At 45.6% G+C, this 23,629-nt stretch overlaps 2 protein-coding genes across 2 annotated transcripts in view; one reads left to right on the forward strand and one right to left on the reverse strand.

Annotated features, from left to right (window-relative positions):
• LOC149367653 (acetylcholinesterase-like) overlaps window positions 1-23,629 on the reverse strand; it is a 176,860-nt gene that overhangs the window by 27,695 nt on the left and 125,536 nt on the right. The window lies entirely within an intron of this gene.
• On the forward strand, window positions 857-21,046 carry LOC149367654 (uncharacterized). Its single transcript, XM_089575793.1, has 2 exons — window positions 857-878; window positions 20,001-21,046. The coding sequence occupies exons 1-2, from the start codon at window positions 857-859 to the stop codon at window positions 20,927-20,929; spliced, it is 951 nt and encodes a 316-aa protein (XP_089431919.1). The 3' UTR covers window positions 20,930-21,046.

Here is a 23,629-nt window from a genome sequence, read left to right on the forward strand (position 1 = left end):
CTAACGTCTTTCGCTGCTCATTCTTTCCGGATGCTATTGAGCACGGGAATTAAACTGCCCGCTCACGTTGCTGAGTCTACAGGTGTAGCGGCATTCTTGAATGCACTTGGGGATTCCGTCTAGGCATGGGATTCTTGTAGATGGGCGCGTAACTGATTGTCCAATATTGCTTTTTGTATAGCAGGTGGTTCTACAGTGGTGTGAACTGTGTTGCGTTTCAATGCTCTCTTGTATTGTATGCTCAAAGAAGCTTGTTCATTCATGGTTATATGTGCATTTCTTTGTCTCTTCACTTTCCCTCCCTGTAGTGACCCTCAAATGAGGGTTGACAGTATTCATAAATAAATAAAATAAATAAAAATATTGCAGCCTGACCAGCAAAACAGAAGCGTAGGAAAGGACAGGACAAACGCGGACTTGGGTATTGCAGTAGAACACGTTCTGGGGAAGCTTGTGCATAGCTTGAGTAGATCAAGCGCACAAAAGACGGTGGTGGGTGGTGAAAACGTTTAGTCAATGATGTAAATCGTGGCGGCGATGTCCCCTCAATGTGAGGAGGCACCATTACAACGCGAAGGATAGCCCCTGGAGCGCAATCCTTCTGTGAGCGCTGGAGATGATTCGGCGCTAGTCTTGAGCGGACGAGATGGTCAGAAGAGACTCCCAGTAAGACTCCGCCACGGTTGGTGAGGGGGGATGAGGGAAGGTGGGACATGTGAGGAGGGTGTGTAAGAAGTGTCCTGGTTTGCCGCAAAGTTTGCATCATGACGGGAATTCGTCTGGGTATCGGGAATGCAGCAGTATTGGGTATGGAGCAGTCCATGTTTGTAGTTGTCGCCAATGTGCAGCCTGCACTATGGTGAGGGATGGAGCTGGGGGTGAGTATTCCCTTCGTTCGTCTCGGTAGTACGAGAGAATATCACGGAAGGAGAGCAGGCGCTCCGAGGTCCTTAAAAGCGGCTCGACTCCTGCCCGCAATATGAGAGCAGAACTTTTTCTGGGCTAGTTGGTTCATTGTGACATGGGTGAAACAGCGCGAAAGAAGCCCGAAGGCGAAACGAAGAAGGGACCGGAAAAAGCGCTGAGACCTCGGGCTAGGGAATGAGCCTCCTCGTTTCCAGGGAGGCCAGCATGTGCTGGAGTCCAGATGAGGGTTATGAGGCGCCGGGGGTGCCAGAAGAGTAGTAAACGAGCAGCGGTGCTGGATATGCAGCCGCTGGCATAATTTAAAATGGCAGATTTGGAATCAGAGATAATTTTTGTGGCAGATGTAGAAACGAGAGCGAGCGCGATGGCTGCCACTTCGGCCTCTGTGGTCGAATTGGTCATGATTTAGCTGGAGGTTAGCAGCTATGCATTACTGTCGGCTACCACCAGGGCCATACGGGAGCCTGTCGTATATTCCGCTGCGTCCACGTAGGGCACCTAGTGGTCCTCGCTATACTGTTTGTGGAGGGCCCAAGCCCTTACTACTCTGCGTTCCCTGTCTCGCTCAGGGTGCATGTTCTTGGGGATGAGGGTTACGTTGAGGCTAGACCGGAGAGTAGCAGAAAGGGGACCTCCTCGGTAGGCTCTGTAATTGGGGCAAGGCTTAACTGGTACAATAAAGAACGACCAGCCTCTGAGTTGGATAGACGGAATATTTGTGCCGTAAAGGTAGCTTCTATTAACTCCTCAAAGGTGTTGTGTACACCGAGTTTGAAAAGTCGGTCGTTGGATGTGCTGGGGGGAAGACGTAGAGCCGTTCTCGTGCAACTACGTAGGAGTGCATTTACACGATCTCTCTCCTTCTGTTTGAGGGGTAGGTATGGGAGGGCATATATGGTGCGGCTTATGATGTAAGCTTGGGTGAGGCGAGTGGTATTTCGCTCGCGTAGGCCAGCCCTGCGGTTCGTAATGCGGCGAATCAGTTTAGTTGAGTGTTGAGCGTGTATTTGAAGCGTGTTTATGACTTCTCCGTGCGCACCTTGGGAGCGGAGAACTAGGCCTAGCACGCGGATTTTTTGTACTAGTGGGATGGGATGGGTACCTAGGGTGAGGGAGAAGGGTGCATTGACTCAATCGTGTTGCTTCGACTGGTAGAGGAATAGCTCCGATTTTGAAGGGGAGCAGGTGAGGCCACGCTCCCGTACATATGCGTCGATGGTTGTTGGTGCCAATTGTAGGTGTTCTTCTATTTCGGTATCACTGCCATGGTTTTCCCAGAATGTGATGTCGTCGGCGTAGAGGATGAAATGGATGTCGGGAATTTGAGGTAGCGGTTGAGGTATGTCAGGAAGTGCTATGTTGAATAAAATAGGGGAGAGGACGGCTTCCTGGGGCACACCTCGTGCTCCCAGCGTGATCCCTGACAGGCTGTGGTCGCCGAAGGTAAGCGTGGCTGTGCGGTGGCTGAGGAAGTCTCGGATGTAGTTGTACATCCTGGCGCCGACTCCCAGGTTGGAAAGGTTTTCTAGGATAGCTGAGTGTGTTACGTTACCAAATGCCTTAGTGAGATCCACCCCCTAGGGTAGCTTTGGTGTCGGAGGTCTGTGAGTCGAGAATGTGATGTTTTAGCTGCACGAAGACGTCCTGTGTGGAAAGCCCTGGTCGAAATCCAAACATGCTAGTGGTCATGAGATTTTTGCTTCCTAGGTATTGGCAAAGCTTACTCTGGATTACATGCTTCATGAGTTTACCAACAGAAGATGTAAGGGAGATGGGTCTGAGGTTAGAGGTGGCAGTGGTTTGCCAGGTTTGGGTATGAAGATGACTCTCGCCTCTTTCCATTGCGATGGGAGGGTGCCCAGTCGCCAGCACTCACTAAAGTATTCTGTAAGTGCAGCAATAGATTGTGCGTCGAGATTCCTGCGAGCTTTGTTATGTACCCCGTCGGCCGGGGGCTGAGGACGTGTTAAGCCTCTCGAGTTCAGCCTGGACCTCTGCTTCTGTAATAGGTTGGTCAAGCTAGTCGTTAGGGGGGCCTGCATATTCAGGGTGGTTTGCAGAAGGGTATGTGGGGAAGTATTGATTTCGAAGTTCTTGGAGGAGGTCTGGTGGAGATATATCGGAAGAACGTATGAGTTTGGTGAGGGCGTGTCTCTGGGTAGTCTTAGACTGAGTGGAGTCTATTAAAAGCCTAAAGAGTCTCCAAGTATAATGATGTGTCTCCATCTACTCCACCTTGGGGGATTTCCTAAACATTTGACCAACACTGTTCCCACTTCGAGTTATTGATCAATTCTCTCTCGCCCTACCATAAGCGTGCCGCCCCGGTTGTATCAATGGGTAGAGCGACTGCTCCGCTGAAGCGGTGGTCCCGGGTTCGAACCCCGGACCAGGACGAATTTTTCTTTAACTGCGAAGTTTCTGAGAAAGCTGTATAGCTTTCCTTTGTAGCCGTAGGGCTGCGCTTGGGTGGATGCTAACGAGTAATTACTCCCTTATTACAAATCTACTTCACCTTGGGGGTTTCCCCTAAACATTTGACCAACATAGAGTAGAAAGTGTTTAAATACTCTTACTTTCCGCGCACAATAAACGATTGGAATGCACTGCCCGAACATATTGTATCAAGTGCTAATTTTGAAAATAATCTTAGAAATGAATGCTTGCGTGCAGATTGATGTGTAATGTATTTCCTTTGAATTGTGTATTTCCTCATTTGTGTCATGTGTAAACCTTTTGCCTATGTAATAACTTATGGCGTTTGTAATTATGCCTTATCTGCCCTTCCTGCTTGGACCACATGAGGTCTGCAGTATTATGTAAATAAAAAAATAAAAAAACTGGAGGCGGCGGGTAACTCGAAACATGTAATCTCAGTCGCCGACAGCCTGCATCGCAGAAGCAAGGGTGAGCCGGAGAGGAAAAAAAAAGACAAAAGCAAAAGATACCGGTTATTCCCCATCTACTTATGAATTCTCACAATTTTAACAAGGTATACGGCGAAGAACTGGCTTCAAGGTGTTGTTTACGGTTCCTAAAAGCTGTTCAGTCTGTGCAAATTAAGCTGCCCAATGCGAACGCGGTAACCTGATTGCATCATTAGAAACAGAGATGCCTACGCGCCTTCCATGGGTGGCGTTGTGCTCGAAACTCCGCTCTCATGTGTACGGCACTAGGCCAAACCGTCGGATTTTTTAACGTGTGTTTGCTAGACCACAACATAAAAATTTGGGAGACACTCAGACTCTGTCTTAAGAATATGACGCGGTAGATTTAACGGTTCCCTTCAACGGCCTTGCACTTCGCAGGTCTTGACAGTGTCGGGAATACACACAACTGTTTTACCAAGACCCCTTTAACCAAGGTGAACAAACGCGCCTCAATAGCCTGGCACAGCGTATCCGTCTCGCTACCTAGTCAAAGGTTCGATCCCCATTTAATAACCGACATCTCTGCTTTCAGCGCACTTCATGAAGATTTCATCCCAGGATCTCATAAAGACTTTGGAGTCATGTTGCGACCTTTTAATTACTTTATTTGATGTTTTATTCACTTTTTAATTTGTTGAAAGTTTTATTCAGACGTAGCCTTACGTGTGGCGCGACCCTCTCGCCTAGTCCGGATTTTCTCCACACGCCAGCAACGACGCCGCGTTTTACGCTGAAAAGTTTCTGACAGACAGATAGCTGGCTGCCCTTTGTAGAAAGGAGCATAACACACTGCCACCCTGCCAACCCCTCTATGAAAGGTGATCATTTTGTACCGTCACCCGAACGGCCTGACTAGAGAAATCGTGGAAGTGGCACGGACAGGCGATCAATGTGTCAGCACGCCGTCTGTGTCATTGTCAAGAGCTAAGTTTCATTGCCCAGACGAGACGTGGCAGTTTTCATCTGTTTTTTTTTTCTTTTCTTTTGGTGATTCAGAAGTGCACCGGACCCGTGGCTAAGTTGAAAGATACTGCTTGTCCTGTTGCTGTCCTGCCGCTTGTCCGCTTGTCCTGTCCGGTTACCGCTTATCCTCTGATTCGTCCTTGTCCTGTTGTGTTTTTGCGCTGTTTTCTGTGTAACAAGTAGTTTTAAATACACTTGGATTCCCGCATCGGCTAAAGAAAGTTGCAGCCAGGTACGACGTCAGGGTCGTGCTTTCCCCGAGGCTGCGACTCGGGTAGCATGGCCGGACCGGTGATGTGACAAGGATAATCGGAGACTGGGTTACGAGGAAGGCAAGGAAAACTTCATACAACTCTTTACATTTTGTATACATACAGCAATTGAGAGCTCAGTCGAAGAGTCTCGATGACGGTAAGCTACATTATTTGAGGGCCCCTTGACCGTCCTCTGCGCCGTTTTATATTCTTCCGTAAAATCCCTAATTGGAGGCCGTGTTCGCCGAGGAAGGAGTGACCAAGTTCACTGTGACAGATCATCACGAACTCTCTCCCAGGGAATACGCCCCATTACGTGCGGGCGATGGCGTTCTGTGGACTCCCTGGCAGCGTTGCAAGACGCTGTCGCGTTTGACTCTTAGAGGCGAAGCCTAACATCTTAACAACGCTTCAGTGAAACAAGCAGTAACACTGCGCTTGAGGTTTTCGCCTCACCGCACTTTAGGTCAACAAAGTGCCCTCCTGAATTTTTTATTGCGAAAGCAATACTACTTGCACTTTCACGACTTTGCCGTGCCGCGGCCGGTGACCACCATTGACTTTCATTTCACCTTGATTGCCTTAGATTGGATTAGATTAGATTGGATTGGACTAGATTAACTGCACTGGACTGGACTGGATTGGATTAGATTAGATTAGATTACATTGGATTGGATTCGATAGGAGTGGATTGGATTGGAGTGGATTGAATTGGATTGGAATGGGGTGAATTGGAATAGATTGGAATGGATTGAATTGGATTGGATTGGATTGGATTTGATTAAATTAGATTGGACTGAATTGTACTGGACTGGAGTGGATTGGATTGGATTAGATTACATTAGATTATATTGGATTGGATTCGATAGGAGTGGAATGGATTGGAATGGATTGGATTGGATTGGATTGCATTGGATTGGATTGTATAACCGATGCTTCACCACAAGTCTAACCACAAGCACCACCACCAGCTACACTACCAGCTGTACCATGGCGTAGGTACGGATATTGCTTTCGCAATTACCGGGCTTAACCAAGCTAAGCCACAGCGAATTTTTTATCTTGTGATTTTCCCACCATTTGACACGTGTCACACGTCTGCACAAACTTCTCAACATCTTTAAAACCCCCGGGCTAATAAAATTCTCTCAAAAGCCGGGCTTTTTTGATGCCGAGATGGCCGGACCAGCCGCTTCCATGACACAGCTTAAGGAGGCTAGCCCGATATTTTTGTGGCACCACTAGCTGATCGTGTGGCACGCCTTTGGTTTCATTGTACTGCCCAGACTACTCATGGCAGCCGCTTGAGAACGATTTTTTTCGCCAACCCCTCACTGACATGATCACTCAATTCTTGGAGAGTCGCGTCGTTTTCCTGTTCTGCAGTGATGGTCTCCCGGTCTACTTTAAATCAGCTCGGGAAAGTCATCTAATAAAGGGGGCACTAGGGAAATTTTTAATTCGTCACTGTCCTCAATTAGTGGCGCGGCAGGCAGCTCATCCGCGAGAGCCATGATCCCTGCATCTACCGCGGCATTTCCTTCACCTGATTTATTCTTTTCGGCTCCCTCAGGGCTCAACTGGGCCGTGATCTCGCGGGCTTTCGAACGCGTCAGCGCGTGCACGGAGTAGTCGCCGTAGCTCAGGCCCCTCTTCTTCAGCTCGTCCTCCGAGCAGTTTGAAAAAAGGTACGGGCACTGCTCCGGCAAGGTAGCTGACACCGACGCTTCGGTATGCAGCATCCCAAACGGGCCCTGAATGGCGCGCGACAAGCAGACAGACACGGTCCTCTTAAGTCAGCTGCCGGATCCACGCGAACAAGCCAGTTGAATCTTGCGGTGAAACGAGCGCAGACTGCATTGCATCCATTGTGGCGGCGGAGTCGCACAGGACGCGACACCATCGCCCATTCACTGTGATTTCGCGCATGTACCGCTCTAGTAGGCGCATATTTTCCCCATCGAGAGTAGTGAGCAAAAAACCAGCTTAGACCTGCGACAGCCACTGGCGATGTGCCCGGGTTCGTTACAGCGGAAACGGGCTGCCGGTTTCCTCGCCTCGAGGGCTTTAGCACGATCCTTCTCTTTTTTTCTTTGTCTGCGTCATTTTTACCGACGCAACCTTTTTCGCGGTCCCCCACATTTGCCCCTTTCTCAACCCTCGGCGGGGCCGCTCTATTCCTGATCCGCAATGGGCGCCTCCGAACTCCCTGTAAGGTATAGTTTTGGTTTTCTCGGGTTTAACGTCCCAAAGCAGCTCAGGCTATGAGAGATGCCGTAGTGAAGGGCTCCGGAAATTTTGACCACCTGGGGTTCTTGAACGTGCACTGAAATCGCACAGCACACGGCCCTCTAGAATTTCGCCTTCATCGAAATTCAGCCGCCGCGGCCGGGATCGAACCCGCGTCTTTTCGGTCAGCAGCCGAGCGCCTTAACCACTGAGCCACCGCGGCGGGGCTGTAAGGTTTTGTTGCTGCCCGCAAGCTTTCCTTTTCTGCTTTGCGCCTGGCCTGGAACTCTTCTGCGAGCTCAGCGGCACGCTCTAAGCTTTTCTTTTCAGGCCTGTCTTGCACCCAGAGCCGCGTTTCCTCATTTAGATAGTAGCAAAATTGTTCTAGACAGATTTGTTCAACCACTTTGCCACGGTCATCATAAACCTCCGCAGCCTTGAGCCATTCTATCAGATTTGTCTTCAGCTAGTAGGCAAAATCTGGGAATGACTCAGAAGGCCGCTTCCCCGTAGTTCTGAACCGTCGACGGTAGGCGTCGGCCAACAGGCGGTACTTTTTCAGCTAGGTTGCTTTCACTTATTCGCAATCATTCGCCTCCGCCTTTGTTAGCCCAGCAAGCACGTCGGCACCCTCACATGGCAGAACCGTCAAGAGGTGTTGAGGAGAGGTTGTGCGAAGAAAGTTACAATTTTCGCACGCACGCTCAGAGTTCACATTGAACAACGCGATATCTTCGCCCATTTAGAAGGGTGGCAGAAGGTCTATCATTTTGGGCGGCTTCGATAACTGACCACCGACCACAGAGGCCGTGCCTGCCTTTGCTGCTCCTGGCGAGCTTCAGCTGGCGTCACCTCCAGTCGCTTTCTTCTTCTTCTCCTTAGTAAACATGGCACATGCCCACGTGGTGGGATTCGCCAAGATACGGTGGTGAATTTCTAGCTCCACTTCATCTTTCCTCTTTTGTTCCTCCAACTCCTCTTAAGAGGGTTTCAAATTGGGCTAGTTGGTAGTTAACATGGTCAAACATAATTGCGCTTTTGAAAAGACGGGACAAAACAGGGACGACACGAAAGTTTGTGTCGTCCCTGTTTTGTCCCGTCTTTTCAAAAGCGCAACTATGTTTGACCCCTTTTCTTTTTCGTTCTTCCAATTCCAATTCCTCTTTTCTTTTTCGTTCCTGTATATCTTTTCTTTTTCGTTCCTGTAATTCCTCTTTTCTTTTTGTTTCCTCATATTGCTCCACTACCTCCTCTTCCTGAAAACCAAAGTTCTCTATCGCACTGATAACCTGCTGTTTCTTCCATGTTTACCCACAATCAATCCGTAATTCTTCACATAAGTAGATCAGTTCCATCTTACGCAGCTTTCGCGAGTTCATTACTGCCCTTAAGTGCTCGCTAGTAATGTGATCGCCAGTCTGTCAAGGATGTTGATGCAAAGCAAGGAATCAAATCCGACCAGGCTACTACAACCAACGTACACTATCAGGAAGGGCAGCACAAATGCTAAGCCTGGCAATACTCAAGGACATAAGGCGATACACTCACCAAAACTGGAGCCAGGACACCACGCAGACGATCTCACCGCTGCCAAACAGTTTTTGCGACTCGGGTAGCATGGCCGGACCGGTGATGGGACGAGCATGATCGGAGACTGGGTTACGAGGAAGGCAAGGAAAACTTTACATTATGTACACGTACAGCAACTAAGAGTGCTTCTCATTCGAAGAGTCCCGATGACGGGAAGCTACATGATGTGAGGGCCCCTTGACCGTCCTCTGCGCCGAGTTTTACAGGGGTTTTTTTTCCTTAAAATCCCTAGTTGAACGCCGTGCTTGCCGAGGAAGGAGTGTCCAAGTTCACTGTGGCAGATCATCACGAACTCTATCCGCAGAGAACACGCCCCCATCACGTGTTAAGCTTGAGAAGAGGGTGCCATCTACGTCGTGCAGACACAGGAATCACAAAGAGTGACTTCCCCACGGTGTGCAGCTGGTCACATGTTTTTCTCATCAATGCACGAGCAAGGCTACGCGCTGTCAGCATCCCCTTTGGAGACGAATGCCGATGTCAGAACATGATGACCTGACCCCGCAGCGCTTTCCGGTACTTCTTGGTAGCCCGTAGTAGAGTCAGCTGCAGTCGCGCAGGGCTCAGTCCTCCAGCGTCCCGTCGAAGTTGCGAGCAGGTGCGATAGAGGAAACCCTTTTTTTCGAGACAAAGGGCATGCGGTCTGCAGCCGTCGGAATGTTGTCTTTGTTCAGTTCTCGTTTGTCGTTTCCTTCGGCCCGCGTGACCAGAACTACGATCATAACACCGGGTAGAAAATTGAATACAATGTGCAAGCAATTTGTGCCAGTAGAACAAGAAAATGAGAATGTTTACAACATTCGTATCCAATGCTATAGTAAGGCGTATCCATATAGACATGAATAAGGCAAGCTGCCGGGCTAATTGCTGCTCCATCGGATTGGTCAACAACGCTTACACGGACGGATCACAAAACAGACAACATAAGCGCTTAACATCAACTTTATTCCAGAAGGAAGCCAAACCACTGCTTATGCACCCTGCTTAAATACGCAAAAGGCAAACGCCCACTAACGCCCGCCACATATGTTCAGTTTCGTGTTCAAGGTGCGTTTTTGTCTATAGTGTAAATAAGCAGTGATTTGGCGATTTTCTGGAATAAAGTTGAAGTTGTGGGTGCTGACTTAAATCCTTCCGTGCACGGGGTCAGTACAAAGCCCAACAGTGGGCTTCCTTACATGTCCTTGTGGCGTGCGAAGAGAGAGACCCACCGCGTGGTGCGAGCACAGGGCCAAAAGGGGCCCGGTCAACTCTTGCCGCGCTCGTGAGCTCTTGAGCCAATAGCATTAGCCCGTTCATGGTACATGCATTTATTATGCACAAGACTACAATACAAACACAAAGTTAAGCGCATATGTCGTCGTGTTTTGTGTCCCGTCCGTATATCAAAACGCTTTTGACAAATAAGTATCCATACATTCAGGAATGGTCTTTCTCCATTCATAGGTCTCTGGGAGTCCTGATACCACTGCTGGCGCTATGGTGCAGCGGTTAAGCGGCGTGTCGTTGGCTTGAGGTGGAATTCGTGCGATCCACTTTGCTCTTCTCGAGCCTCTGCCTTGGGATGGGAGGTAGTGCTACGGGTGCAATTTGGCCGATCCACGTTGCTCTCGGACAGACAAACGCAAGAGGATTTTGCTAGGCTCTGAAACCCCGGATTAGTGCTTTAGCACTAAAAGTTGACAGGAGCGTTACCACTGGTTTACGCGAAATTGAGCAGCACCTGCTAAGCTATTTGTACTATAGGATATATTTTGGTACGCGATATGAGAGCGACCTCACGCCTGTGCAGTTCTAGTGCGCTCTTTTAAGTTTTCCACACAGTCGCTTTTTGTCTAGGTCTGCTGTGAAGACAGCCGCTCCAGAAGCGCAGCGCTACTGATGATCCTCTCGTCGGGCGGCGCGTTCCGCAGCAACTGCCGCATATTTACCATTCCTCATTCTTCTACGATAACCACGTTCCGGATGGTTACCGTGATATGCCTTCCTACACCATCGCAATAACCTCCTTCTTTCGTCTTGGCCTCCTTTAACGGCAACCTTCCTTATCCTAGGGTAATTACCTCCGGGCAGGGTCCCACGGCAACCACGGGCGAATTCCGCCTTCTCACGCGAGACAGTGAGAAGGCGGGAGGTGGTGGGTTCAACTCCCGTTGCCGGCTTATTACCCACCGGTTTTATCGAAATGGGAACAAGCTATACCCCGGCCTGTTGCTCGGCTTCGCAGTGCTGCAGGGCTTGGAAAAGGAGCCTGCGCCTTCGAATACCGTCACTGTGAGCTTGAAGAGGCAACAGAAATAAGGGCCACAGTGGGCATTTACCGCACGTCGCGGATTTAGGGTTGCCTGTCGGCGGAATAAATCACTGCCTCGTCAAAGCAACGGCTTCGTCCAACACCCATTTTCCAAGTATTCGATCCCAGAAAAGCCGACCGCCAGGCTAGTGGAAATCGTGTACCCATCACAAAACCGGTGAGTACCCGGCGGCACAGGCAATCAAACCCAGATCCTCCCGAATGTGAGGCGGATGCTCTACCACAGGGCCAACGCTTCGGTAAGAAGTTTTCGGTTTGCCAAAGAGTTTCTCCCCAGGCGTGCACGGAGTAGGCCTGGGCTAGCCAACTTCCCAACAGCGAGTCCCTATATTGGTGCACCGCCGCACCAAAGACTGCTCTTGTACCACTTTAATCATCATAATCAGCCTGACTACGCCCACTGCAGGGAAAAGGCCTTTCCCATGTGTCTCTAATTGTTCCTGCTGCTTGCCAGTTGTGGCCACCGTATCTCCGCAGGCTTCTTCATCTCATGCACCCACCTAACTATGTGGCGCCCGCTGCTACGCTTGTCTTCTCTTGGAATCTACTCGGTTACCCTTAAGGACCAGCGGTTATCTTGCCTTCGCATCATCTGCCCGGCCCCCGCCATTTCTTGCTGATTTCTACTAGGATATCCTTAACCCGCCTTTGTTACCTCACCCACTCTGCCCCCTTCCGGTCGCTTAAGGTTACACCCACCATTTTTCTTTCCATAGCCCGCTACGTTGTCCCTAACTTAAGCTGAACCCTCGTCGTTAGCCTTCAGGTTTCTGCCCCACACATGAGTACAGGTAAGATACAGCTGTTGTACAGTTTTCTCTTGAGACATATTGGTAAACTGCCATTCATGATCTGAGAGGACATTCCTTATGCGCTTCACCCCATTCCAATCGATGCATCAGACATCGAAATTGTGCACCGTGTGCCAGTTGCCAAAAAGTCCAGCCATGAAAACATTGTTGTCCAGTTTGTACACCGCAAGAAACGTGACGCAGTCTTGGAAAAGGCTCGTAAAGCTAACATTGTGGGAACTGACCTTGGTCTAGACACTTCTGACACCGTCTATGTCAATGAGCATCTGTGTCCTCAGCTGAAAAGGTTCCTCGGAAGCGCGGTGGCGCGAAAACGCGAGGTTGGGTGGAAATTTGTTTGGGTTCGAAACGGCCGTATTTTTGCACGAAAAGCTGAAAACTCGCCATTGCTTAAAATTTTTCGTATGTCTGACCTGTCCAAGATCATTTAAACAACTTCCGGGTGCCACAAATGATTTCGGAGTTCAGTCTTATCAGTCATGGAAACATTTCTGCGCGATTATGCTGCCGTGTTTTCGGAATTTTCTTGTTACCCTTGTTATCATGGTCTCATGACGGGAAGGCCACTTCTTTATTTATTTATTTACATATACTGCAGGCCAATGTTTTGGCCCAAGCCGAAGAGCAGATACAGTTATCACTCCCAAAGTTACATGCGCAAGCTTGTCCGGCAACGTCACTCTTTTGCTTCATGAATACCATTCAGCCCATCCTAGTCATTCAGGCTTTCACTCAATAGAATCCATTTTTGGCAACCTAAATACGCCCCGCCAAAATTGATCACAGGATGAAAAGTGTTCGTGTGCCCGATATTCCTACCACCTTATATCTGTTCTTTCTCGCGGCAACAAAACGTGCATTATTCCTAAGCCCGCCATGATTGAACCACATGACGTTGTTTTTCCCCAGGTAGGGGGGAAGTTAGGTTTTTTCCATTGTAATGTACAATCAGCAAGGAATAAGCACGATGACACATCGCAATTTCTTAATGAATTCTCTTTTAAATTTGAGATTGTAATGTTAACTGAAACTTGGTTTACAACTGAATATGATGTCATGACCCTACCTGGGTACACTACCTATTATTTAAATAGGCAAAGCAAACGCGGTAGAGGAGTACTACAACTAGTGGAAGCCGACTTGCCCGCAAGCTTACTATCAGCTTTTTCAGTCTCAAATGAAAATTATGAGGCACTTTCTGTCGTTTGTGGCTCCAATATGTTTACAGTTATATACCGCCCACCTTCTGGAAATCTAGATGCCTTTTACCAGTTCCTGGAAAACATGTTCTCTTTTGTCCATAGCAACCAATTAAAACTAGTTATAGGTGGGGACCTAAATATTAATCTCCTGAAACATAGTACGGCATCGCAGGATTTCACATTACTCCTTGAGTCACACGACTTCAAGAACGTCATTACAGAGCCAACACGCATCACAGTAGAATCAGAATCACTAGTAGATATGTTCATCGCCCAACGTTACATAGACGATATAAATGCTGGTGTTATTGCGACTAGTATAAGCGACCACTTGCCAATATATATGTTTTGGAATGCTAATACTCAGAATAAAAGAAAAGCTATTCTAGAAGCGTTCACAGTTGAGGACATATCTCCTAATGCGCTTGATAATTTTCGGACTCAAATGTCCTTAACAAACTGGGACGCCGTGTTCCAATCTCGCCAAGCAAATTAGGCATATGATATTTTCCTCGATATTTTCAAACGCGTTTACAGGGATTGCTTCAAAATTAAAATTGTTAAAAACCTAAAAAGTACGGAAGCCTTGGATTACGGCCGAATGCCTTGCTATGATCCGTAAGAAGACGTCCGTGTATGCGCAATTCATAAAAAATAGGAACCCAGCAGACCTCGCTAATTTTAAAAAGTACAGAAATTTCGTGACGCGCTTTCTTCGAAATGCAAAGCAGGCTTGTTTTAACAGCTTACTTGGCAGGGCAAATAATCGCACCGATGAGCTATGGCGCGCTCTAAATACCATCATGAACCGCAATAAATCGAGAAATTACGGTATTCAAGTAACACAAAACGGAAAAACTCGAGGGCCTTCAACTCGCAGACGCATTTGACTCCTATTTTGTTAACTTAGTAAAAAGTGGTCATGATGAACGTGTGACGAGCTACTTGCGTAATCGTAACGAACATACCGCTTTTTTTTATCCAACATCTGAGAATGAAATACGTTTGGTCTTTACATCACTAAGCAATAGCAACACAAGAGATATTGATGGTCTTAGAATTACACCGATCAAGTTTGTCTTAGACTACATTTTGCCTGTGCTCAATCACATATACAACATATGTTTGTCATCAGGTGTATTTCCCGATAGCATGAAACGTGCTAAAGTGACTGTTATTTATAAATCAGGCGATAAAAACGCATTTTCAAACTATCGCCCCATATCTGTCCTTCCCGTTCTCTCAAAACCGCTTGAGAAGTTAGTATTGCTGAGGCTGGACTCATTCTGCAATAAGCATTCATTAATTTCCCCTTTCCAGTTTGGCTTCCGGAAAGGTATGTCCACAGAGTTAGCCTTACTAACACAAAAAGAAATCATCCTTAAGTCATTTTGGTTAAGAAATTAATAATGGGCATTTTCATAGATTTCACAAAAGCATTCGACAGCTTAAATCACCAAACGCTGATAGCAAAATTAGAATTTTATGGGTTTCGAGGCATTGCCTTGGAATTTCTCAAGTCATATCTTTCAAACAGAAAACAATGCGTTGCTATAAATAACAATTTTTCTTCTCTAATGAACTTCAATGAAGGCGTTCCTCAGGGCAGCATATTGGGGCCACAGCTTTTTAACTTGTATATAAATGATATACGGAATATAGCCGAGGAATCACAACTTATTGTTTATGCCGATGACAAAAGTATTTTTGTTCAGTCAGATAATCCCAGTGATTTGTGCAATAACGTAAATTTGACACTACAAAACTGATACGAATGGAGCAATAGAAATTCCCTGCACATCAACAGTTCAAAAACCAAAGCTGTGCTATTTACATCTTATCAGAAGCCAATTATCTACAACTTTAACATTCATATCGGCAATAATCCTATCGAAGTGGTTTCAGAAGCAGACACTTGGTGTGACATTTCATCAGCACTTATCATGGAACTCACACGTGCATCACATATTAACCAATCTTGCCAAAATATCAGGAGTACTCTGGAGGCTTCGTTATATTTTACCACTGAAATTTAAGCTATTAATATATAACGCGTTGTTCTATGCTCAACTAAATTACTGCGGACTTTTATTGGGCACAACATCAAAAGAAAACATAAATAAGATTTTTTCTCTGCAGAAGAAAGCCCTTCGTCACGTAGTCAACATTCCAAGTGAAAGCCAATTACATAATACCTATTATGAGTACAAAATTATACCCTTTCCAATATTATATGACTTTAACCTGTCGAGGAGATATAAACATAGCTTAAAAACTAATAACAATGCATTTTTGTCTTTATGTAGTTTAAAAAGCCTTCCTGACAGGGGGTATGTATTTCGGAATAAAGGAACATGGCACGTGCCATTCACCAGGCTAACACACGGGCTAGATAGCGTCGAAAATCGCCTTCCGAGATTATTGAACAAATTATTAATGATGGAAATCGACCTGCAAAGAGCCACTAAATGTAATATAAAACTTCATTTCATCAACCAGTTTCATGGCGTTTAACAGTTTCAACCATCTTCATAACCAAAAACAGAGCTTTTGTAACACGTCGTTTCATCCCAGAGGAGACATAAACATCAATCTTCTTGATGATTCTGCTCCTGATAGCATAAACTACAGCAGCTCATTCCATAGCTTTGGTTTTGAGTGCATCATCACGGTTCCAACTCGATGCTCCACTTCTGGTAGTAACACACTCATTGATCATGCTTTGACAAATTTATTATCCCTTCCAGAAGCTGGCGTGCTTGAAATAGACATCACAGATCATTTCCCTATATTCATGCGCTTTCCCAGTACAACTCAAAACGACAGCAGAACGATATTCAGTAAGATTGTCTTGGATAAAGAAAATTACTTGACTGCAGTTGTGTTGTGTTTACAAACTCAGGTGTGCCACAAGGTTCTATTCTGGGTCCCCTCTTATTTTTTATTTATATTAACACATTACCAAAGTGCCTCGCTTCCTCCAATTCCCTATTATACGCTGACGACACCACAATTTATACCTCAGATTCAAGCGTTACAAATCTCAGATCAAAACTTAATCATGACCTGGACAATCTTCTATCTTGGTGCAATCAACTCAGTTCCATCAATTCTAGCAAAACGAAGTTCGTTGTTTTCAGCTCGCATCAACGGCAGTCACTTTCCATTCCTCCTGTCTCAATCGGTCAGTATCTAATAGAAGCTAGCGATTTCGCCTTATTTCTGGGTGTGCATTTGGACAGCAATCTAAAGTTTCACAAACACATAACCAGTATAAAGAAAAAAATGGCATACGGTTTGAGAATCCTTATTAAAGCTCGTTCGTACTTTTCTAACAGTACATTATTATCCTTATATTACGCATTTATCACATCAGTTACTGTATAGTATGTTGGGGAACCACGTATGCTACTCATCTAAGATCATTGCAGATAATTCAAAATCAAGCCATTCGTATACTTACCTACAGTTTTTATTACACTGATGCAGCCTTCATTCTTCAGGATCATAACATCCTCTCCGTATCACAGTTTCTTAGATATTCTCTTGGCATTCTCATGTACAAACTTGTCAACAATCTAATCGCTCTTCCTCTCATACCACAGTGTTATCTTGTAAACGCCAACATAACTCGGTTCGCACTCAATAACAATATTGTCCTACCTAAATCAATACTTAGCAATTAGCACTAATTCTGATTAATTTGTTTTCATTTCTTCCTACATGCATTTTGCACTGCTTCATGATCTTCATCATAATTCAGTATGACATCAGCTTGCTTAGTTATGTACAACTTTATATGTTTCGGTGGTCCTTTTTAATAGCTTTTATTTCTCTCCCATGTGTCTGCTTTAATTGTATCTCATACGTGTATATTCTGTTTTGTATAGTTATCTGATCTGTCGTATGCTGTTAAATGTTTTACTAGATCTATTTAATCAGGGGGTCCCATTACAGTCTCTGACTTCGGGACCTCCTTCTGCATAATATGCTGTACTTTAAATATGTATCAAGAAATAAAGACTGATTCTGATTCTCATTCTGTAGTTGTGTCCATTTGTCTTTACTATTTCTTTTCCCTTATATTCAGGCGAGTTTGTTCATTAACATTGTCATTTTTCAGGTCTGCTATCACGCGAGTGTTTGTTGCATTTTGTTGTATTTTTTTATATTGTAACAAGACTGCATTTGTAACATTATTCATTTCCTGCGCGAAAATCGCATGTGCTGTGAATTGTTCTCTTTTAAACATTCAACATTTCATGCATAACTGCTGCACAAACTGCCATGTAAAGGGGGTGGGACCCAGTCAAGCTGGCCTCAGAGCAGCTTTTTGTCCCCACTCCCTGCATTTTTATTTGTACTAAAAATGCAAAATAAAGATTGATTGATTGATTGATTGATTGATTGATTGATTGATTGATTGATTCATTGATTGATTGATTGATTGATTGATTGATTGATTGATTGATTGATTGATTGATTGATTGATTGATTGATTGATTGATTGATTGATTGATTATCCTTCTAGTTATTTACCTCTCATGACAGGAATCAGTGGTCACTACCGGCCCTAAGCACAGATATTCCCTTACTCTTTCATGCCCCTCGCTACCAATTGCGAACTGCTGTTTCGTTGCTAGACTGCTGAACATTACTTTGGTTTTCTGCATGGTAATAAACTCACCGTTCTGCTCTGCCCGTCTGACTCATTTATCCTGCTTTGCAGTTCATGCCCTGAGTCACTTAGCAAGGCAATCTCATCAGCGAATCGCAGATTACTTCGGTATTCTCCATTAACTCTTATCCCCAACTGTTCCCATTTCAGGCCTCGGGATATCTCCTGTAAACAGGCGGTGAATAGCATTGGCGAGATCTTGTCTTCCTGCCTGACACTCTTTAATATTGAAATTTTATTGCTGTCTTTATGGGGGACAATGGCAGCTGCGCAGTCGTTGTAGATATTTTCCAATATCTGCACATAACACTCTTCTGCAACCTGAATAGCTTACATAAGAGCTGAGGTTTCCATTAAGTAAAATGCTTTCTCGTAATCAGTGAAGGCTATATATTGGGGCCGGTTATATTCTGCGCAGTTCTCTATTACCTGATTGATAAAGAGAATATGGTCTATTGTCGAGTATCCTTGACGAAAGCCTCCCTGATCATTTGGTTGATTGAAGTCTCAGGTTTCTCTGATTTTATTAGCGATTACATTAGTAAATACTTTGTAGGCAGCGGACAGTAAGCTGATCAGTGTGTAATCCTTCAAGGCCTTCACATCTCCTTTCTTATCAATTAAGATAATCTTAGCGTTCATCCAATTTCTGGTACTCTCCAGGTCACAAGGCATTGCGCATACAGGGCGGCTAGTTTTTCTAGCACAATCTCTCCTCCGTCCATCTACAAATCTGTTACCTGATCCTCACCAGCTGCTTCAGCCATTTCTATTGCTCCTAAGACTTTCTTTACGTCCTCTTCGTTATAGGCGGGATTTCCCATTGCTGTGCGCTACTATCTTCCTCATTAACGTTCTGATTGAATTGGCTACTGTATAGATTTGAGTAGAACTCTTCGGCTATTTGAACTATCTTATCCACATTGCTAATGATATTGCCTTCTCTGCGCATACATCTGGTTTTTGCTATATCTAATTTCCTCTTCACCACTTTTAGGATACCTCCCTCTTTTAGAGCACGCGCGATTCTCTCCACAATAAACTTCCTTATGTCGGCTGCCTTGTGCTTATTTGCTAACTGATTGCTCTGCTAGTTCTAAGTTTCTCAGTAGAGCTAGGCGCACTCAAGCTCTGGCGTCTCTTAATCAGATCTTCCGTCTCCTGAAATAGCTTGCCGCTATCCTGCGGAACCATCCTACCACCTACTTCTACGGCGCACTCCGTAACAATAGCTGTGACATCATCGTTCATTGTTTTAACATTACGGTCGTCGTCCTCAGTTAAAGCGGAATATCTGTACTGTGGTCGCTACTACGAACCTTTCCGAGGACCTCCATGTACTCTGCGATCCAATTTAGGGTTGGTCACCCTCGGGTTCGAAAGCCCTCCCACCGAGCGTAGTGGACTGGGCCACTACTGCCAGGTCGTCCGTCGCGTGTGGGTCCAACCCACGAGTTCAGCATAGGCAGGGTCGCTATCCCCGTGGTGCGCTTCCATGCTGCGCACTACTGCCAGACCTGTGGGTCTGGCAGCGGCATGGCGAACGGTTCTTGCAAACACGTGTGCTTCATTTTGCAGATAGCCGCAAGCATCGCTGGACCATACTTCCTGAGCAATGCTTCTTCTTCAAGCTTCCTTCATGGAAAATGCACGCTCACGGGCCCTCCATTCAGTTCCTGCTGTCAACCGATAGATGGCAATGCAACCATAACCTCATCTTCCGTCGATCTCGCTTGTCTCGACCACGCATGGCACAACCCCGGAACGTCATCGACACGGACCCGACAGGATATAAAAGCAACACACCGGCCAATCCTCTTCAGTGGGTCTGGCAGCGGCATGGCGAACGGTTCTTGCAAACACGTGTGCTTCATTTTGCAGATAGCCGCAAGCATCGCTGGACCATACTTCCTGAGCAATGCTTCTTCTTCAAGCTTCCTTCATAGAAAATGCACGCTCACGGGCCCTCCATTCAGTTCCTGCTGTCAACCGATAGATGGCAATGCAACCATAACCTCATCTTCCGTCGATCTCGCTTGTCTCGACCACGCATGGCACAACCCCGGAACGTCATCGACACGGACCCGACGGGATATAAAAGCAACACACCGGCCAATCCTCTTCAGTGGGTCTGGCAGCGGCATGGCGAACGGTTCTTGCAAACACGTGTGCTTCATTTTGCACGTAGGCCACAAATACGCTTTCAAATGTTATAGGAGCGATGATCGTTTCTTATTGCTGCTGCCAGACCCTCAGCTCTTTGTGTGTATTTTTTCTTGCCTACTGCATTCGTTAAGAATTTTGTTGCAACTGACCGGCGATGTCGAGACAAATCCAGGCCCAAAGTCAGAGGAAATGCTAACGGAGCTGCTAGCTGGACAAGCACGAATCAGCGCAGAGCTTTCCGCGCTCAACTCTAGAATGGCTACCTTTGAACAGCGTATTACGCACATAGAGGCGTTGGCTTCAACTGCTAACGACGCTCTTCAGCGTGTTCATGATCTTGAGATAACTGTTCAGAATCTTAAAGATGTCATTACCAAACTTGACCGCAAAAATGATGACCTGGAAAACCGATGCCGTAGGAATAACTTAATCATCTATGGCTTGAGGGAACCATCAAATGAAACTTCAGAGGGGCTATTGGCTTCTGTATCGGAGTTACTGTATTCCAAACTTGGAATCCAATGTGAAGGTATTGAACGCTGTCACAGGCTTGGCAAGCAAACAACTGAAAAGACGAGACCTGTCATTTTTAAACTGCTAGACTTTAGAACCAAGCTTTCCATCCTTAAAAACGCCAGAAAACTAAAAGGATCTGATACGCACATTAGCGAAGACTTTTCTGCGCGTGTACGGCACATTAGGAAGGCTCTCTGGGACAACTCGGTTGATATCCGCAAAGAAGCAGATAAGTATAGGTTGCAATACGATTCCCTGATAGTCGACAGTGTTCGTTACACTTGGGATGATGTTTCCAAAAGGCTTGTCAAGGCTGCACGTGCTGCAGTGCCTAGGGACACAGAGTGACTCGTTAATGAGCAGAAAGGTAGAAATGAGCAGAAAGAAAAGCAGAAACTGACTCTTTTGAACTTAAATGCTAGAAGCTTGCTTAATAAGATTGAAGATTTCAATTGGCTTGTAGAATGTTACACTCCGTCAGTTATTTGCGTAACAGAAACATGGTTGGACAACTCCATATCAGATGTAGAATTCTTGCCTCCAGATTACTCGGTGATCAGAAACGACAGGCAGTTTGCTAGAGGAGGGGGTGTAGCTCTGTTCGTTAGAAAAGGCATTGAAATTTTTGTATTGCCAGAACTTCCGAATACTGAGTCTGTTTGGTGCCGGCTAAACATTTCTGGTTTCGTGACAGTCGTGGGTTCTGTGTACCGTCCGCCCGGTTCGGAAAATATTTTCTCGCACATTACAGAATACATAGCGGAACACAGGCTCCACAAGTATAAAATGACCATTACAGGTGATTTCAATGCTCCTTGTATCGATTGGAAGTTGTTAATTTCAACAGGTCTTGAGAAGGTTGTTTGTGAATCCCTAATTAATATGGCTATATCATATGATTTAACACAAGTCGTTGAATGTCCAACTCGAGTAAACTCTGTTCTTGACCTTGTTTTTGTTAATGAACAGTTGCTGCAATACGGATTTCAGTGCGATGTAGTCGACGGACTGTCAGATCACAAGTGTGTTTTCATGCAATTTAATGTGGTTTGTGAGCCCCATAAGCCGAATTTCAATATTGTTAAAGATTTTACCCGTGCCAACGACCATGCTATTACTGAACTGCTAGCGTCGTCTTCCGGAGATTTCGTGACAGACAATGAAACGTGTGGTGTTGATGCTTTATTAGAGCAGTTTTATAATTTAGTACATAGCTGTGTGCTTCATTTCGTCCCCACAAAATGTGTGAAACATAACCCAAAGCATCCGTGGTACACAAGAGACATAATTCATCTCATAAGACGCATCAAGCGCTTGCGCAAGCGCAGCCGGCCAGGAAACGAAAGCCGCGATTCACTACTACTTTCACTCAAGTCGGAGCTAAAGAGAAAAATGACACAAGCTAAACACTTTTACTTCAACACAACACTGTCAACATTCATGAAAGAGAACCCATCGAAATTTTGGAAAACATTATTACCCTCTTCCCATGACTCTGTATCTTTCATTATCAACGAGCAGCCTTGCACTGATCCCGTAACCATTTCTGAAGCCTTCAATAGCTACTTTCACTCTGTCTTTCATCTTGATGATGGTACCAATCCTCCCTTCATTCATAGCTCGGAACACCAGTTACCCAACCTCGAAGTAAGTTACCCTGGGGTTCACAATCTGTTAGTAAAAATTGACACAACTAAAAGTGCGGGACCAGACGCCATACCTAACATGTTTTTAAAGAGGTACTCGGAATGGAGTGCCCGTTACCTTACAGTGATTTTCAACAAATCACTGGACACATCCTCCGTTCCCCGGGCTTGGAAAATTGCCAATGTCATCCCGGTGTTTAAATCTGGCGATAAACAACGAATTAGTAATTACCGACCGATCTCCCTAATTTCCACTTGCTGCAAGCTTCTTGAGCACATTATTCACAAGCACCTTGTTCAGTTCTTAACTTGTCATAATCTACTGTCACACTGTCAGCACGGTTTTCGATCTGGTTTTTCCACTGTCACTCAGCTCATTGAATTTACTCACGACATCGCTTCCGCTTTAAATAACCGTGATCAAATCGATGCAATATTTATAGATTGCTCCAAAGCATTTGACATGGTCTGCCATAATAAGCTTCTTCGTAAACTACGCACCATGTTTAACGGCAATAAGTTACTGGACTGGATAACCGACTACTTACACTTAAGATCCCAGTTCGTCACTTTTAACCATGCACAGTCATCGTCAGTCACTGTAACTTCAGGTGTGCCCCAAGGGTCGGTGCTTGGGCCTCTACTCTTTATAATTTTTATTAATGATGTAGCTAATGTTACTAACGACACCGCAGTGAAGTTACGCCTATATGCCGATGACTGTGTGCTTTACCGCAACGTTGCTAACGCCGATGATCAACAGGAACTAAACAAAGTGTTTTCATTGTTCTGTGAATGGAGTAATGCATGGCAAATGAAAATTAATTTCACTAAAACAGTTGCAATGACCTTTGGTAACAAAAAGAATCCGCTGCATTTCTCTTACAGTAACAACGCTAACTGCTTGACCCACGGCAAGCGAGTTCAGATACCTGGGCGTTATATTTTCGCATAACTTAAAATGGAATGCTCACATAAATAACATATCTTGGGAAAGCACTTCGCAAACTTGGTTATCTCAAACGAACCTTAAAATATGCCACGAAGGAATGTAAATTAACTTCTTACAAATCACTAGTTCGACCCATCCTGGAGTACGCCTCAATTGTCTGGTCCCCTCATTACGCGCGCGACATTGACCGTTTAGAATCAGTTCAAAAAAAAGCAATAAGATTCATCTTCAGCCGGTATGATCGCAAGTTTTCACCTTCTTCCCATATGCACAGTTTATCTTTACAAACATTAGAACATAGGCGCACACGTGAACGCATCATTATGCTGCACAAGATCGTTCACACATCATCTGGCATTCAGGCACCCTTCACATTTGTGTCATCAAGCGCACGTGCAACCCGACGGAACCACCCATTAAACATTGTTCCCTTCAAACCACATATAGATT

Source organism: Amblyomma mixtum, chromosome 1 (genome assembly GCF_055824585.1).
Source record: "Amblyomma mixtum isolate Tamu chromosome 1, ASM5582458v1, whole genome shotgun sequence".
Taxonomy (NCBI): domain Eukaryota; kingdom Metazoa; phylum Arthropoda; class Arachnida; order Ixodida; family Ixodidae; genus Amblyomma; species Amblyomma mixtum.

Coding starts and splice junctions, on each gene's coding strand:
- LOC149367654 (XM_089575793.1), top strand. CDS start 857: ATGGTGAGGGATGGAGCTGGGG. Junction 879..20,000: donor GGTGAGGGATGGAGCTGGGG/GTGAGTATTCCC, acceptor GGGATATAAAAG/CAACACACCGGCCAATCCTC.